We start from the raw sequence: 17,017 nt of genomic DNA on the forward strand, positions 1-17,017 counted from the left end.
TTAAATAGCATTTACCATACGTTATAAATGACATGTTAACTTTATTCTGCGAGTCAGTCCGATTCCGGCGATACCTAATTTATAGCACTTTTTTATGTTTTACAAAGTTTTGAAAAATAAAATTACTTTTGTAAAAAGAATGTATTTTGTCTGTCGCCAAGTTGTGAGAACCATAACTTTTTAGTCGACGAAGCTGTATGGGGGCTTGTTTATTGCGAGACGAGCTATAGTTTTTATATGTACCATTTTTATATACGTGCGACTTTTTGATCACTTTTTATTACAATATTTGTAGGGCAAAGTGATCAAAAAACAGAAATTCTGCATAGTTTTTTACGTTTTTTTATAATATTTTTATAGCTCAGGCTGTTACGGTCGCGGCGATACCAAATACGTATGGTTTATGTTATTTTTTTCAAGAATAAAGGACTTGATAAGGGAACAGGGTGATTGGGTGTTATTTTATTACTTGAAACTTTTATTATGTTTTCAAACTTTTACTTGTTTCACTTATTTTTACACTTTTTTTTTCCAAGTCCCACTAGAGGACTTGAAGGTCCAACTGTCTGATGTTTTTTTTTCTAATACATTGCACTACCTACGTAGTGCAATGTATTAGATCTGTCAGTTATTCTCTGACAGCAAGCCGATTAGGCTTCGTCTCCCGGCAGAGCAGGAGGCAATTGTGTCTCCTGTTGCCACAGCAGCAGTCGGCAGCCCTGATTGCATGTCAGGGCTGGCGATCTGCTAGCAACCGCTAAGATGCAGCGATCACTTTCGATCGCTGCATCGAAGGGGTTAATGGTAGGGATCGAAGCTAGATCTGGTTCCTGCCGTTACAGGTGGATGTCAGCTGTAACATACAGCTGACATCTACCACTGATGACGCCGGCTCAGCTCCTGAGACGGCGCCATCTTGCCAGAGGCTGCAGAAGCCGTTCAGGCTCCGCCGCCGGGCGGGTCCTGAACGGCTTCTAGGCTAGGCAGACCGGGAGTCCAGTATTAGGCCTCCGGTTGCCATGGCACCAACCGGAACTTCATTGCTGGGTTTCCGATGAGCTGCAAACACCTTAAATGCATTGATCGCGTTGATCGCTGCATTTAAGGGGTTAATGGCGGGGATGGAAGCTAATTTCGGTCCCCACCATTACAGCCGGATGTCAGCTGTAAGATACCGCTGACATCCGGCGCTGATGGCAAAATGCGGGAATGCGGTAAGCACTAGCTTTCCATGGCGTACCCATACGTCAAATGTCGGGAAGGGGTTAAGTGGTTTCCGTTGTTATAATTAAACACGTACTTTACTCTCATGTGTGTTTTACAATGTAATCAGTTCGGCTAAGAAAAAATGCATAAACTAATATTACAGAAACATGCTCTAATTTACTTGTCATTATCCTAAGGATTTCTCAAGTGTATAACTTAGAAGCCACATTCCTTAGGATGAAACTCATATTGAGCTGTCTCCTTGATTAAATGCCCTCTAGTTTTGAAAAATCTGCTTTATTTATCTTTATATCATTTATTTTATTTTCTTCATTCACGTTTAAGAGCTGCATGACTAAGGCCATGTTCACATCTGCGCTTGGTATTCTGTTGTTCCTCTCCGTCAGAGCAGGACAAGGGAATAACCGGATGTACCTGGTCCTTTGCAACACGGACGACAGTGGTGGCCGGCGGAACCCATTGACGGGTGTCCCTGGTTTTACCAGAAACAATAGCACTTCATGCTGCACTATGGTTTCCGGAAATCTTGGCCGGATCTGCGACGGAGACCCCTAACGGAGTCTCCAACACATATGTGAACAAGGCCTAAAAATAGGAAAAGCCACCAATCTGCACTTGTTCATTTTTAGCAGTGTCAAGCGTATGTGACAGTAGATAAAATGATAATATGTCCAAGAATGAGATGTTGGAGCAATACATTTATATCTATGGTAATGAGACAATATTTTCCAACTGAAGGAAACAGGACAAGCGATAAGAACAAGGCAGCTTTTCATGTTATTCACCCATTGCACTAGTGTACCGTCACTTGACCTGTATTGGATGGTGACCATTGGAGTTGTGTTCTCTGTGAACTTGCACCCTGATTGTTTTTGTTGTATTGCCGTGGGATAGGCATAGATAATTTAATGGGTGTGCTTAGCATAGGTTTATTCTCTCTAAGGCTCTGTTCACATGTACAACTTTGGTTGTGTTTTTTTCATGTTTTTTGTTAAGATGACAACATAAAAACAATACATACAGATGTTGCTCTTATTTGGATATGAACTCAGGACCCCAGTGCTCACCACCGAACCACCGGGCAGCCTTATTTCTTTTGTTTTTTTACAATTTATCAATTTTTAGGACTAACACTTGCCAAACTAAGGGTCTATTAACATCTGCGTTCTGTGTTTATGTAGATCTGCTCAGTTATAGGAGCAGATAGCTGACAATACCGGAAGCGCCGGTTCCATTGCATGATGAACACCACAGCGCCAGACAGAACCCATTGACTTTAATGGCATCCATCAAGTTGTCATCATGGTGGCCGTTGTTTTGCAGAACAAAATAGCGCTGCATGCTGCGTTATTTTGTCAGTTAAAAATGACAGTATCTGCGACGAAGGGCTCCTAACGTAGCCTCCGACACAGATGTGAACACAATCTTATGCTGGGGTTTTCCTATTTTTTTGTATTTTACACAGCAAGAATAACATTGCAGACTATGCAATTCTTGTCATTAAAAAGCAACAAAAATCCGACAGAATCTAGCTTCAGTGTGGACAGAGCCTTACTGTAATAACCAGTTTGACATGGGAACATTAGGGGAGATTTACCAAGCAAAAAGTGGCAAAAAATGGACACATGGGGCAGATTTACTGAGACTGGCATTTTATACGTTAGTCTGCCATCCGCAGAAGTAACCTAATTTGTTAAGAGGCACACACAAATTAAAAATTACCTGATTAGTTGTTTGTTTTATTTAACCAAGAAATTACCCAAAACTGCATAAAATGAAAAAAAAAGTCTATGGGGGAAATACCGAGACTGGCGTTTTATATGCCAGTCTTAAACTAAAGTGCGCTGGAGTACAATGTCCAAATTTATTAAGATTATTACATTTGGCTTATCTCTGGCCAGAAAGTCAGATTACGCCAGCTACGAGCTGGCGTAGGGTTACGCTATAATTTCCACCCACTTCTGGCGTAAAATCTAGTAAATTTGCTGGGCTGCTGGTGGCCCCTTACGCTTAGCCTGCCCACTGTTTGTAAAAGTGATGCAGGCGGTGTAAAATGGAAAAAAGGTGCTAATTATTACATCAATATTGTGTGCACCATAATTTCCAGGTTCTTAACGCCATAATACTGGCAAACAGTCGTTCGTAAAACTCTCCCCACGTTGTGTTCCAAATTTGTTATGTGTTTTAGACACATGGCAGTTTTGGAAAGTGACTAAAAAAAGGGTGTAGCGGAGAAGAGCCCTAAAATGTCTCTAAGACAATAACTGAGTTTCTTTCTTTTTGTTTTTCTTCTGGAGGGCTCTTGCTGAGAGCCTAATAAGCAAGTCTATCTAATAAGTAGGGTCCTGAGCAGGCCACCCAATTAGCTCAACATGCTAGTGTAAATGTAGAGGGGTTGTCTAAAGCAGACAATCAGTTAGAGTATGTTCACACGCAGTGACCAAAAATGTCTGAAAATACGGATCGGTTTTCAGGCGAAAACAGCTCCTGATTTTTTCCAGAAGTTTTTTTTTTTAACAACTATCGTTTTTCGCTGCCTATTTTACGGCCGTTATTGGAGCTGTTTTTCAATGGAGTCAATGAAAAATGGCTCCAAAAACGTCCCAAGAAATGACATGCACTTCTTTTTCGCGGGCGTCTTTTTATGCGCCGTATTTTGACAGCGACACGTAAAATAACACCTCGTGGGAACAGAACACCGTAAAACCGATTGTAGGCAATGGGCAGGTGTTTGCAGGCGTAATGGAGCCGCCTTTTCAGGCGTATTTCGAGGCGTTAAACGCCCGAATTACGTCTGAAAACACTGCGTGTGAACATACCCTTATATTAAAGCTGGTCACTTTAAATACATTTCCTGGAATGTATAAAATAGAGTAGAGTTTTTGAAAGCATATCCATGATTATGAATATCCTTGTGGCGTGCTGTTGAACTCTTCTAGTTTAAATATTAGGAGCTACTTTGTGGAGTTACTGTACTTTCTCTGGAAAATGACTTTTAAGCACATCTGGAAGCTGTATTCTCACCTTCTACCTGATTGAGCGCCTCTGTATGTTTTTAAGTTTACTGAGTTTCTACTCTTAGTAGAAATAAACATCACCACCATCGGTGTCATTTTACCATATTATGTACGGAAGATATGTTGATATGTTTAAATACAAGGGTTTCAACCACCACTAACACATAGACAGATATTTGGATGTGACACAACGCAATAAAAATCTTTAAAATGTTTCCTGTAACTGATCAATTCATTTAGGTCCTGAGGCAGCTAACATTACCAAATGAGTGCAATGTTTTTATGAGATTCTTATTCTAGTTCAGTCTTGCTTCTCCAAAAATAGCACAGGAATCTGCATAATACTAAAATATAAACCGATCAGAATATGCATTTAGGCATAGACTAAAAGTGCTTTTGAGGGACTCCTGAATGCATAATTTGCATTGCCGTGGAATAAGGCTGGGTTCACACGACCACATTAATGTCCGTAATGGACGGACGTATTTCGGCCGCAAGTCCCGGACCGAACTCAGTGCAGGGAGCCGGGCTCCTAGCATCATACTTATGTACGATGCTAGGAGTTCCTGCTACTCCGTGGAACTGCTGTCCCGTACTGAAAACATGATTGCAGTACGGGACAGTTGTCCTGCAGAGAGGCAGGGACTCCTAGCATCGTACATAACTATGATGCTAGGAGCCTGGATCCCTGCACTGTGTTCGGTCCGGGACTTGCGGCCGAAATACGTCCGTCAATTACGGACGTATTTAGTGTGTGTGCACATACCCTAATACTTTCTGGCTCTGACTTTCTTTTAAGTTGTAAGGGCCCTTTTACACAGGCAGATTACTACCCTGGAACAATGCCGATCGGCGATAATGGCATGTCGATTGGCGCTCGTTTGCTCGATTTGCATGAAGCAATGATCATGGTTATATGGGAACGAGCGAGCGAGCTTGCCTTTCCAGACAGTTATCATCTACACATTGCGATCAGAATGGACTGACTAGTAATTATCTGGCTCCTTCAATAACCAAGGTTTAACCATGTGCTTTATTGAAGCCATGACCTTCTCCTGTATGGCCACGTGGCTGAAAACCCACATCGCAAGTGGCAATTTGCAGTAAAATCATGCACGGTTTAAACCAATTTCCCCTTGGGGATAATTAAAGTATCTCTATCTATCTATCTATTGCGACTTTTCACACCTCTCGACATTTTTCTAAAGTGGAGAGAAAAGTGGGTGGAGTTTAAGGGAAGGGGCAGTGCTTCCCACAGATCAGCAGATTTACCATTACTTACACCAGAAATTGGCCTAAATTATAGCACACATCTTTGCATGCCCTTAGCAGGCATAGATTTCAAATTCTGTCGCACGGCAGCCAAAGATATGCCAAATCTATTAAGAGGCATCAGCCTCCTAATAAATTTGGTTCATGGTACTCCTGTGTACTTTAGTTTAAGACTTGCGTCTGAAAGCAAGTCTTATTAAATTGAACTCATAGAATTTTGTTCTTTATTTTAAGCAGTTTCGGGTAATTTTTAGTTTGTGGAGTGGAAAAATTGTGTACTCAGAACAGAATGTAGCGAATAAGTGTTGTAAATCCCTATAGGAATAGCTGTTCTTTTTGTACCATTTTATTTATTTTTCCTCCTATCCTTTTTATTTTTTCCTTCTATTGGAATAGAAATTGGCTTGTCAGGAAGGCAGACAGTCTATCACAATAAGCCCTGTGAGTGGCTGATTGACAGGGCCAAAGATGTATCGTAAAGTTAACCTTATAAGCTATCTAGGTGGGAGATTGGTCTAGCTTTTCTGTGGTGGAAGAAATAATCTTCTAAGTTACTTAGCCAAAAAAAAAAGTTAATGGGTAAGTAGAAGAGCACTGAACCATGGTTTTATTTATAAAGACAATACAAACAGCCATCTTTTATCATTTCCCCGATTTTAACTAGCAAATGTACTAATATATGCTGCCAGCTAGGGCTTGGCAATTATGGGCTAAACCAAAATCACGATTAATTGAAAATGTAACCAAGATTACAATTAATAAATGATTTTTAGGACACACACATTTTTGCATGCCACGCCCAATATTTATATGCCCCGCCATTTAATTAATATAGATTGTCTAATCCTGCAGTATACTAGTGGAAAATAATATTCCCCCTGATACTGCTCACACAGCATAATGCCTCCATAGCTGCCGCCACTCAATATAATGCCCCCACACAGCCCCAATAGTGGCTAACAAAAATAGTAAAATACATACTCACCTATCCCCGTTCCAATGACGAGTGGAGGAGATCCTTCTGCTCCTCCGGTCTTTGTGGCTTGGTGCATATTTTCAGATTCCGCAGGACTTTTGGCATATACCGGCGTTTCAGGCATCCTATTGGTCCACGGTGTTCTCAATGCCCATCCCAGTTACTTCTTGTTCAGTCTCAATGCCCAAGCGCAACGGCGAGCGGACAGTGCCCGCCCCAATGGTATATATATGGATAATGGGGTTATATTCAGGGTTGATGAGGGTTATATACAGGGATGATTGTGGGCTGGTATATACAGGGATGATGGGGGGGTTATATACAGGGATGATGGCCGGCTTGTATGATGGGGGCCCCTGTATTTAACACCCATCATCCCTGTATATTACCACCATCATTCCTGAAAATATAGCAGCCATCATCCCTATATGTAACCCCCATCATCCCTGTATATACTAGACAGTAATCATCCCTGTATATAACCCCATCATCCCTGTATACAAGGTTGATGGGGTAATATACAGGGATGATGGGGTTATATCGAGGAATAATAGAGGTTATATACAAGGCTGATGGCTGCTATATACAGGGATGATAGGAGTAATATGCAGGGATCCCACTGATCCCTGCACATTACCCCCCCAACATCTGTGTATATACCATTCGGGCGGGCACTGTCCACTCAACGTAGCACATGGGCGTTAAGGGTAAACAAAAAGTAAATAGGGCGGGCATTGATTACTCTGTGGACCAATAGGATGCCTGAAACGCCAGAGGTCCAGCGCATAAAGGCACGAGGCAGTGAGGTCAACGCGCATGTCTGCGCCGTAAGGAGCAGCTCTATCTCAAAAAGTAAAATTATTTTTAATAACAGCTAACTATAGAGTTGCACAAAACACACTGATTTACCTTTGTATTCCCACCCGTGTAATGCGAAGTTGCTGCTGCTGTGTTGTATCTGGCTGGTTATTAAAAATGTGGGGGACCCCTCGTCCAGGGCCGGCCCTAGGATAGATGATGCCCCTTGCGAAATTATCTTGCGGCACCCAACCCCATCATTAAAAAAAGCCCCATAAAAAAATTATAATGCCCCTTTAGTGCCCCCACACAGTATAATAATAATATTTAATAATATATTACAACCCCTTCAAGGACACAGTATTTTGTCCTCTAATTGTGGCCACAGTATTATGCCATCTGTAGTACCCCTACACAGTATAATGTCCCCTAGTGGCCCCCACACAGTATAGTGCCCCCTGTAGATTTTGCTATATAGCGTCCCTGTAGACAGTGCCATAATCCCCCACCTCCTATTTGTAGATAGTGACATACAGCCCCCACACCTCCCCCTTGTAGACAGTGCCATACAGTCTCCCACCTCCCCCCTGTAGACAGTGCCCCCAAACAAAAATTGTACTTACCTAGGCCCCGTTTCCATGACAAACTGAGCTGCTCCACGGCATGATCCTGTAGCCTAGTACAGAGTTTCCCAACTTTTTGGAATCGAGGCAGCATTGGAAAAATAAAATTTCCTCAGGGCACCCCTACCAAAAAGACAGAAAATGGCTAAGAACAAGCACTACACTCGTAGGGTATGTCTACACACGTTTTTTGTAAGGCAAAAACAAATCTGCTTCAAAATCCCTTCAGGAAGTGACAGCGTTATTTGACTTTTTTTTGGTGTTTTTTCTTAAGCCATTGAAGCGAATGCAATAGACGCAGAAACAAAAGCTCCAAACGGGCGCCACAGGTATTTTCTGCCTCCTATTAATTTTAATTGGAGGTCAGAGGCAGAAACCACTTGAAGACCATCAGCCCCCCCCACTCACCGTAAAATGACCATCAGCACGCCACTCACAGTAAAATGACCATCAGCCCACCACTCACAGATTCCCCTTGTGGGTAGCGCCGGACAGCCCCCTGGTGGGGAGCGCTGCACAGCCCCCTGGTGGGGAGCGCCGCACACACCCCTGGTAAGGAGAGCCGCACACACCCCTGGTAAGGAGAGCCGCACACACCCCTGGTAAGGAGTGCCGCACACACCCCTGGTAAGGAGTGCCGCACACACCCCTGGTAGGGAGTGCCGCACAGCCTACATCCACCTGGTTATTTGCCACACAGCCCTCAGAACCCTGGTTGGTAGTGCCAGGACTACGAAATGACCCTGATAGGTGGCGGGCAATAGACATTCAAAAAAGAACAATAAATGTGTGGAAATAAACTAAGATATAACTTTTATTTAGTCTAGCTAAAAGGATTAATCCTTTTAGCTAGATTAAATAAAAGTTATATCTTAGTTTATTTACACACATTTGATAGCCGGGAAAGCTGGGTATTTTGTGTGCTCCTGCACAGTTGTCCTCCTGCCACAGCCACAGCCTCCTGCCACAGCCCCCTTGTAGATAGCAACCCCCCCCCCTTCCAGTATAGACAGCGCCACTGCAGCTCCCTGAAGGAGCAGAATCCCCATGCGGCCAGGTATTCTGCTCCTGGAACGCTCCTTGATGTCCCTGTCCATATATGGACAGTGACATCAGGGGAAACTCCTGAAGCGGAATCCCCATCCACAGTGTTGCCGATGCTCTGATCGGGGATTCCACTCCAGGAGAAACTCCTGTCGTCTGTGTCCATGACGTCATTGGCTTCTCCTGGAGTGGAATCCATATATGGACAGAGACATCAAGGAGCGCTCCAGGAGCGGTATCCCCGGCTACATGGGGATTCCACTCCTTCAGGGAGCTACAGTAGTGCTAGTAGATAGCAGAGCAGGGAGATACCTCCCTGCTTTTCTATAGTGCCACCATCATGCCCGGTGTCGCCGCTAGCAGCCACTAAGTGAAGAAGTGCCTGGGTGGAAAGGCGACTGCCTAAGGCCGACCCTGGGTGCAGTTAGCAATGGGCACCTCACCCGCTGGTAGTTTCAACGGCGCAGAGATACACGCGCCCCTCTTGCAGTGTGGCGGCTGGTGCCCTGTGCGACCGCACTGGTCGAACGTATCTAAGGCCAGCCACCACCCCCCCATTTTTCATAACCAGCCAGATACAACACAGCAGCAGCCTAGCACTACAAGGGTGGGAAGGGCCACTGTTTTTGGCCCTTTCAAGCCTCATTATCAGCCTGCAGCCGCCTCAATGCCCGACCATCACAACAGATGGTTGGGTACTAGATCGTACCTGGCTCTTCCCGGCACCCCTGGTGGTGGTGGTTGGTACCGGGGTAATAATGGGGGTTAGTGTTAGCCTCTGCACCGGATAACACGAAGCCTCGCCTTAGTAATAGACGTTGTCAATCAGAGAGCTGCCATTACTAAAGCAGTAGTAATAAAAGTTTAAAAGAAAGGACAAAGCTATAGGTAAAATATTATATTGAAATAAAGCACCCCCAAAACAACCCTCATTAACCATTTTATTGTAGAAATAAAGAGCCGTCATCAAAGTAGTCCTCGAAACAGACGTATTCCAACGACCAAACCTGTAAAAAAACACAAACAAAAAAGTTAATAAAACATGTCGTAGGCTTAGATTCAGGCCCATGTGTGATACTGACTGTTATACCATGTATAGAAGCCTACCAGAAAGTTGGCTTAGATACAGGGACCCAGCAGACAGGGCCATACATGACCCCATGTAGTAGTTAGTCCATTGTCTATGCTCCCTGGTTTGGTGACTTCGCTCCAAAGGGGGAAAAAAACAAAACTCACCTAAGACGTTCCCACAAAGATCTTAACGGTCCCATCACTTTTCTTATTACTGCTACTTTGCACTGCTCCCATTCACAATAACGAAGCGGTGGGCGCAGATGACATAATCACGTGAGCGTGATATGATTAGGTCATCTGCGCCACAACGCATTGTTACTGTGAATGCTACTGGCGCCAAGTAAGGAAAGTGACGGGACCGTTTTGATCTTCGTAGGAACATCTTACATAAGTGGTTTTTTTTTAAAATCTTTTCTGTGGTTCACCGGCTGCTGATGCAGGACTGGTGCGGCGACTAAACATATTAAAATGGGGGTGGCAGCTTAGCTAGAGGGGGAGAAGTGGCTTGCCACAACGGGGTGAAGAGTGTTGCAGAGAAGGGTTGTGTGCTGTTGAAATTCACGGTGTGCGCGTCTCAACCAGGCTTACAAAGCTTGGTTGAGACGAACATTCTCCCGATGCTGCTAGAACTACAATATCTAGCAATGTGCACACTGCAGAGCGGCTTGAGTGACATCGAGCCGCTCACACCCCTTTTTTTTATAAAAGAACCAGCACTGTTCAACCTTAAAAAAAAAAAAAGGTAGTTAGGGAATGAATTTTTATTTATTTTTTTAACAGCAAATGTTTTTGTTTTTTTATTGAATTTCAGTTTAGAATGTCTAAAAAAAAACATATTTGACTCAACTTGAGAATAACCCTTTAGCTTTACTTTTTTAATGGCTTTTGTTGTGTGATATCACGCTTCAGTCAAGTTAAACTTTTCTACATCTGTATTTCCAATCAAAGTGAAATTTCATTCATTATAGTTTTTAACTTCGAGATGACGAACAAAATTATTTCTTCAGGGTCAGAATAAATTGACGCCTCAACTATGCAGAGCTGCTATTTTGGTAGTCAAATAAATATATTTATTGGTGACTAACTTGTTCCTTCAATGAAAGTTCTACAGTGAAAGGTATTAGGACCCAGCATATATTTGATCTTCCTGGACTTAGGGTATGTTCACACGGCCTATTTTCGGGCCGTAAACACCCCAAAAATCAGAAGCAGAACGCCTCCAAACATCTGCCCATTGATTTCAATGGGAAAAACTGCGTTCTGTTCCGACGGGCCGTTTTCTTTCCGCGGCTGTTTTGAAAAACGGCTGCGTAAAAAAAACGGCCGCAAAAAAGTAGTGCACGTCACTTCTTGGGATGTTTTTGGAGCAGTTTTTCATAGACTATAGAAAACAGCTCCAAAAACGGCTGTAAAAAACGCAGCGAAAAACGCGATTGGCTTAAAATAGTCTGATAATCAGGACTCAGGGTGTGAACATACCCTAATGGGGAAATGTGTTTTAAGAGGAGGGTCAATTGTCTTTCAAATTGGATACAGCTCATCTGATATTTATTTTATCCTATTTTCCTGGTGTTTTTTTGTGCTCTGCTATATTCAGAGCATGACCAGACGTGGCGGAATTGCTCTGAAATTCGCAGCGTACACGTTTTATCTATAGCTTTCCACACCTTTTTCGTTAAGTTCGTTTACACGTTGCGGACAATTCCGCTGCGGAGCATAGGCTGCGGTGCGGAATTTGGTGTCCACAGCATACACTGGTTGTTGCGGACTCCTTGCGGAATTTCTCCATTGACTTCAATGGAGAGTCAAAATTCGGCAATGAAGTCCGCAGATGGTATGTGTGCTGCGTAGTGTATTTGTTATACAAACATGATCTTTCTTCATTCTGGCTGGACCTATGTATTTCTAGGTCAACAGCCAGACTGAAGCCCCATGCACCCTAACGTAAAAACGGGCCGTTATTATGGCACTGGCAGGCCCATAGAAGTCAATGGGGCTCCCGTAATTACAGATAACTATGTGTGTGCACCCGTAATTACGGGAGCGTTGCTAGGCGATGTCAGTAAATAGTCACTGTCCAGGGTGCTGAAAGAGTTACACGATCGGCAGTAACTGTTTCAGCACCCTGGACAGTGACATCCGATCACAATATACATCAACCTGTAAAAAAAAATGGAAGTTCCTACTTACCGAGAACTCCCTGCTTCTTCCTCCAGTCCGGCATCCCGGGATGACGTTTCAGTCCAAGTGACGGCTGCAGCCAATCACAGGCTGCAGCGGTCACATGGACTGCCTCGTCATCCAGGGAGGTCGGGCTGGATGTCGAGAGGGACGCGTCACCAAGGCAACGGCCGGGTAAGTATGAATTTCTTTTACTAGGGAAAGGGCTATCCCTTCTCTCTATCCTGCACTGATAGAGAGAAGGGAAGTACTTTCACCTCAATACGCAACGGCTAGTCCGCATCAATTTAATGTCCATTTTAGGCAGAGCCGCAACAGAATCTGCAACGCAGATTATGTGCGGCATTGATGCGGACAGTGGCGGAAAAAATACGCCACGTCTTGTCATGCCCTCAAGGTAGAACCATGATGACTCAGTTTAGTCTTCTGGAATCAAATCTTTCTAATATTTGATCATGTCAAAAGCTCAGGTTGTTCATACTTCCTGTCTGTGTTCCTCATGTATACTTTACACTGCAGTTTTTCCTGTTCACTCTGTGCATCACCTTAAACCATGCATACTTTGCCTTTACAGTAATTTCAGGCTCTATACAAATATTTACTGCTTAGTAACAACAGCCACCTGCTTACCATATGTATGCTGTGTATATGCCTAAAACATAGTTTTCTATTTAGAATATTAAGATATAGGGATGAGTAGACAGATTGTTATCTCTGTGGAGGGATTAAAAGACTGAAAAGGTAATTTCAACTTTCAATTGTTTCCTTTATTTTTTTCTACTTATAGGAGTTATGCTGCAAAAAAACCTGGTGTGGCTGCCCATTTTTATTACATTCTGTGCTGGTCTTCATGCTCAAGGTAGGCTCTTCATGTTCGCGTGGAAAAATATCTAATTATGGAGTTTTCTGGGTTTTAAACATTGATGGCCTATTCTTAGGATATGCTATAAATGTTTGCATGCTGGGGGGTTCCAGTGCGTAGATCCCCCACCGATTAGCGTACTAAAGGGGCTGCATCCCCTTCATTGTTTACACAGTCACAACATACACGTGCAGTTGTGCATTGGGCTGTGGCTTAGTCCCATTCACTTGAACCAATTTATAGCCATCATCCTGTAGCATTATCACTCAGTTCAGAAAGGCCTTATTCATACAAGCATTTTAGACAATCCAAGTTTTATGAAACACGGACAGCACATGGATGTCTTCCATATGCTGTTCGTTGTTTTCACTCATCCATTGGGCGACGTGATCCGTAAAGACGTACCAGAATAAGACACACGCTCCGTGAAAAAACAGTCATGTGAATAGCTCCATTGAATTGCATTGGTCAGTGTGCTGTTATTTCAACGGACAGCACACTGATGTGAAACACGCTCGTCTGAATGTGGCCTTAGGGCACGTTCAGACATGGTGAAACTCCACTGCGGACATTCAGCAGTGGAAATCCACAGCAGCCTTTTTTTCCTTTGGTTTCTATAGCTTTTTAGGTAACTTGCGTTTTTTTTGGTAACTGCGGTGCAGAATTTACACTCCGCATCATGCACAGTCTGTTGCGGAGAAGCAGTGGCTTTTCACTACGAATTTTAGCCTTTGCAATTCAAAGGCTGAAATCTGCAGCAAGTCTGCTGTGATAGCCGCCATGTTTGAATGAACTGTCAAATATGCAAATTTTGCTGCAGATTCGTTGTGGAATTGCAGTGAGTTTGAAGAAAAACCTGCAGCGGAAAATTTCCATTACGTCTGAACGGGGCCTTATTGTTATCACCTTAATGACCGCCCACCGTCTTTTGACGGCAGGCGGGTGCAGGTGCTTAGTCTACAGCGATATCTTTTGGCGTAGCTGTAGAAGAGGCTGATGAGCACATCTGTGAGTGCTCATACTCTAAACAGCAGCTTAAACTTACAGCTCCTGATCTTAGAGAAGCCTCCTGAACACAACTCTGATAGGAAAACATTCCAACCCCAGCTGTTTAACCCTTTGATCGCCGCGGTCCGTGACCGCGGCATCATCACAGGGAACTTCGCTCTTTGATCTAGTCATCGGAAACCCAGTGACGTGATCAAAGACCAGGGAATCCCTCTGCAGTCAGCCCTGGGGACCTAGAAAGGACCCTAGGGCTGTCTGTTCAGTTTGCCTGCTGTTAGCGCACACTATGTGCTGCCCTAACAGAAGCCGGTGTCAAAGTGACACTGTATAATGTATCAGCATACAGGAGTATGCTAATACATTATAAGTAAAAAATAAAGTTGTAAGTAAAGATATCCCTTAATGGGATTAAAAAAAAGTAACAAAAAAAAGTAAATAAAAAAAAAAAGTCCCCAAAAAAAGGTGTCATTATTTTGAATAAAATATATTTTATTTCCCTTACATTACATAAAAAAAAACCTACACATATTAGGTATCTACACAACCATAATAACCTGAAGAATTAATTTTACAGGTTATTTAGTGTGAAACGTTAATGGGATAAAAACTAAAGAAGAAAAAATGCAGAGAATCGCTTTTTCCTATATTCACTCCGTAAAATCAATTTTTTTCAACACCAAACTGCGAGAAAAAAACAATACTATTTCTCCCGCATAAACCAAGGCCTCACACAGCCTCATACAAGTTATGGCTGCTGAAATGCAGAGATACAAAACAGAAATATTTAGCTGGTCATTAGGGGTATGTTCACACGGCTTATTTTCAGCTGTTTTTCGGGCCCCAAAAAATGGCTAAAAATACGGAGGCTGAACGTCTCCAAACATCTGTCCATTGATTTGGGAAAAACTGCGTTTCGTTTCCACGGGGCGTACCAAAATTCTTGTAAAAAGTGCAGGTCACTTCTTGAGCCGATTTTGGAGCAGTTTTTCATGGTCTCAATAGAAAAACAGCTCCAAAAACGGCTGTAAAAAAAACACAAAAAAAACGCATGATGCATAAAAAACGGCTGAAAATCAGAGGCTGTTTTTCCTTGAGAACCGCTCTGTATTTTACAGCCGTTTTTTGTTTGCCATGTGAACATACCCTTACCGGTCATTAAGGGGGTTATACTTATGTACTTGAAAACAATGGAAGATACAAAAACAACTGCAAGGAAAACTAAAAATTGTACAAATTTCATTTATGGTAAATTTTTTGATAAATTCAAAAGCCACCTTACGGTTACTAATTTCTAAATAACAAATAGATTTTATCAGGTTATGCCTTCCAATGCAGAATATGAATTGACTAGTTTCAACTTGCTCCCTAAATGTATAGTTTTGCACCCACAACAATGTAATAAAACTTTAATAAATTGTAATTATTTTAGATGAAGCGAAAGAAGAGGAGACCATTTTTGATCTGTTTGAAATCAGTAACATAAACAAGAACACCATTGGAGTCAAACTGTTTCGTGGGCAGGATCTCCATTCTCCAGCATATCGCTTCCTACGCTTTGATCACATACCACCTGTTAAATCTGAAAAGATGAAGCAAATTATTGACTTGATGCAAATAAATGAAGGTTTTATCCTTACTGCTTCCATAAGGCAAGACAAACTCAACCGAGGAACAATTATTGCTATGGAGGGTCCTGGAATTTCAAACAGATTATTTGAGCTAGTTTCAAATGGAAGAGCCAATACTCTGGATCTAATATATTGGGTGGAAGGTTCACAGAATGTGATTTCCTTGGAGGATGTTGATCTGGCAGATTCTCTGTGGAAAAACATTACAGTTCAACTGACCGGTGAAAACTTCAACCTTTATGTTGGTTGTGACCTTATGGATAGTTTCCGCTTGGAGGAAACCTTCTATGAGCATTTAAGAGGAGATAACAAGATGTATTTAGCGAAGGGCTCAATACGTGAAAACCACTTTAGGGTAAGCAAACCATTTGTCTGCATACGTTGTTTCTGATTTTTTTTTTACTTAACAAACCCATTTTACTGTGACGAAAAAGTGTTACTGACATGGTTTATGTAGAATAATGTTAGACTTTCATTTAGCCTTGAGAGACTTAAGAGAGACTTCTACCTTGGTAACTTATTCATTTACAATTTTATATTATTGATAATAATACTAATAAATAATAATAATATCTGTATTACAACATTTGTTCCCTTACATAGTAAACTTCTAATATTTGCTTTTAGGACACCAGTCAGTCAATCGGACAGTCAGCTATAACACCTCTTGTCAAACAGTATTGATGAAAAAGCAAAGATTAGAGATAATGATAGTAGAGAAGAAAAATTGGACGTGCCATAGGTTTTCAAACTGCTATTGAGCTCATTGACATCGTAATGTACATACTTTATCATCATCATCATCATTTCTCAGACTGAATTTATAATATAAAGCAAAATACCAGGGTGTAAACCGATTGATCGATCCCGTACTAGTTAGGCAAAGCTAACAAATGTTGGTATTTAAAAGTTACATAGGTTGAAATAAGACACAGGTCCATGAAGTCCAACCTTTCTCAATAAATTGCTTAATTAATTATAACCCTCAATGCCATTTGTCACTAAATAATCATCTAGCGTTTTTTAAGTGCTGACATAGTATCTGCCATTACTACCTCTTGCATACCTCCCAACCGTCCCGGATCCGGCAGGACCGGTTTCTCACCGCTGTCCCGCCGTCCCGGGCGGTCTGAAAATGTGCCGCTGGGCGCTGCATCAGAACAGCTGATCGCTGCTGACTGCAGCAGCAATCAGAAGAAGGCAGGAGTCTTGCGGCGGTATCCTCACTGGGATCGATGCCGGCCCGTGAGTGGACCATTCCAGTCACCTGACCTCACCGGTCAGATGACTGGACTGGTTCACTCCCG

The 17,017-nt window shown here is 42.5% G+C and overlaps 1 protein-coding gene across 1 annotated transcript in view; it reads left to right on the forward strand.

Moving 5' to 3' along the window:
• Positions 1–17,017, forward strand: part of THBS2 (thrombospondin 2) — a 223,322-nt gene that overhangs the window by 18,778 nt on the left and 187,527 nt on the right. The window contains exons 2-3 of the mRNA XM_075862740.1: positions 13,000–13,071; positions 15,512–16,065. Coding sequence (XP_075718855.1) covers positions 13,005–13,071; positions 15,512–16,065 — 621 coding nt within the window. The 5' untranslated portion in view covers positions 13,000–13,004. The remainder of the gene's footprint in view (positions 1–12,999; positions 13,072–15,511; positions 16,066–17,017) is intronic.

Source organism: Rhinoderma darwinii, chromosome 4 (genome assembly GCF_050947455.1).
Source record: "Rhinoderma darwinii isolate aRhiDar2 chromosome 4, aRhiDar2.hap1, whole genome shotgun sequence".
Lineage (NCBI taxonomy): Eukaryota > Metazoa > Chordata > Amphibia > Anura > Rhinodermatidae > Rhinoderma > Rhinoderma darwinii.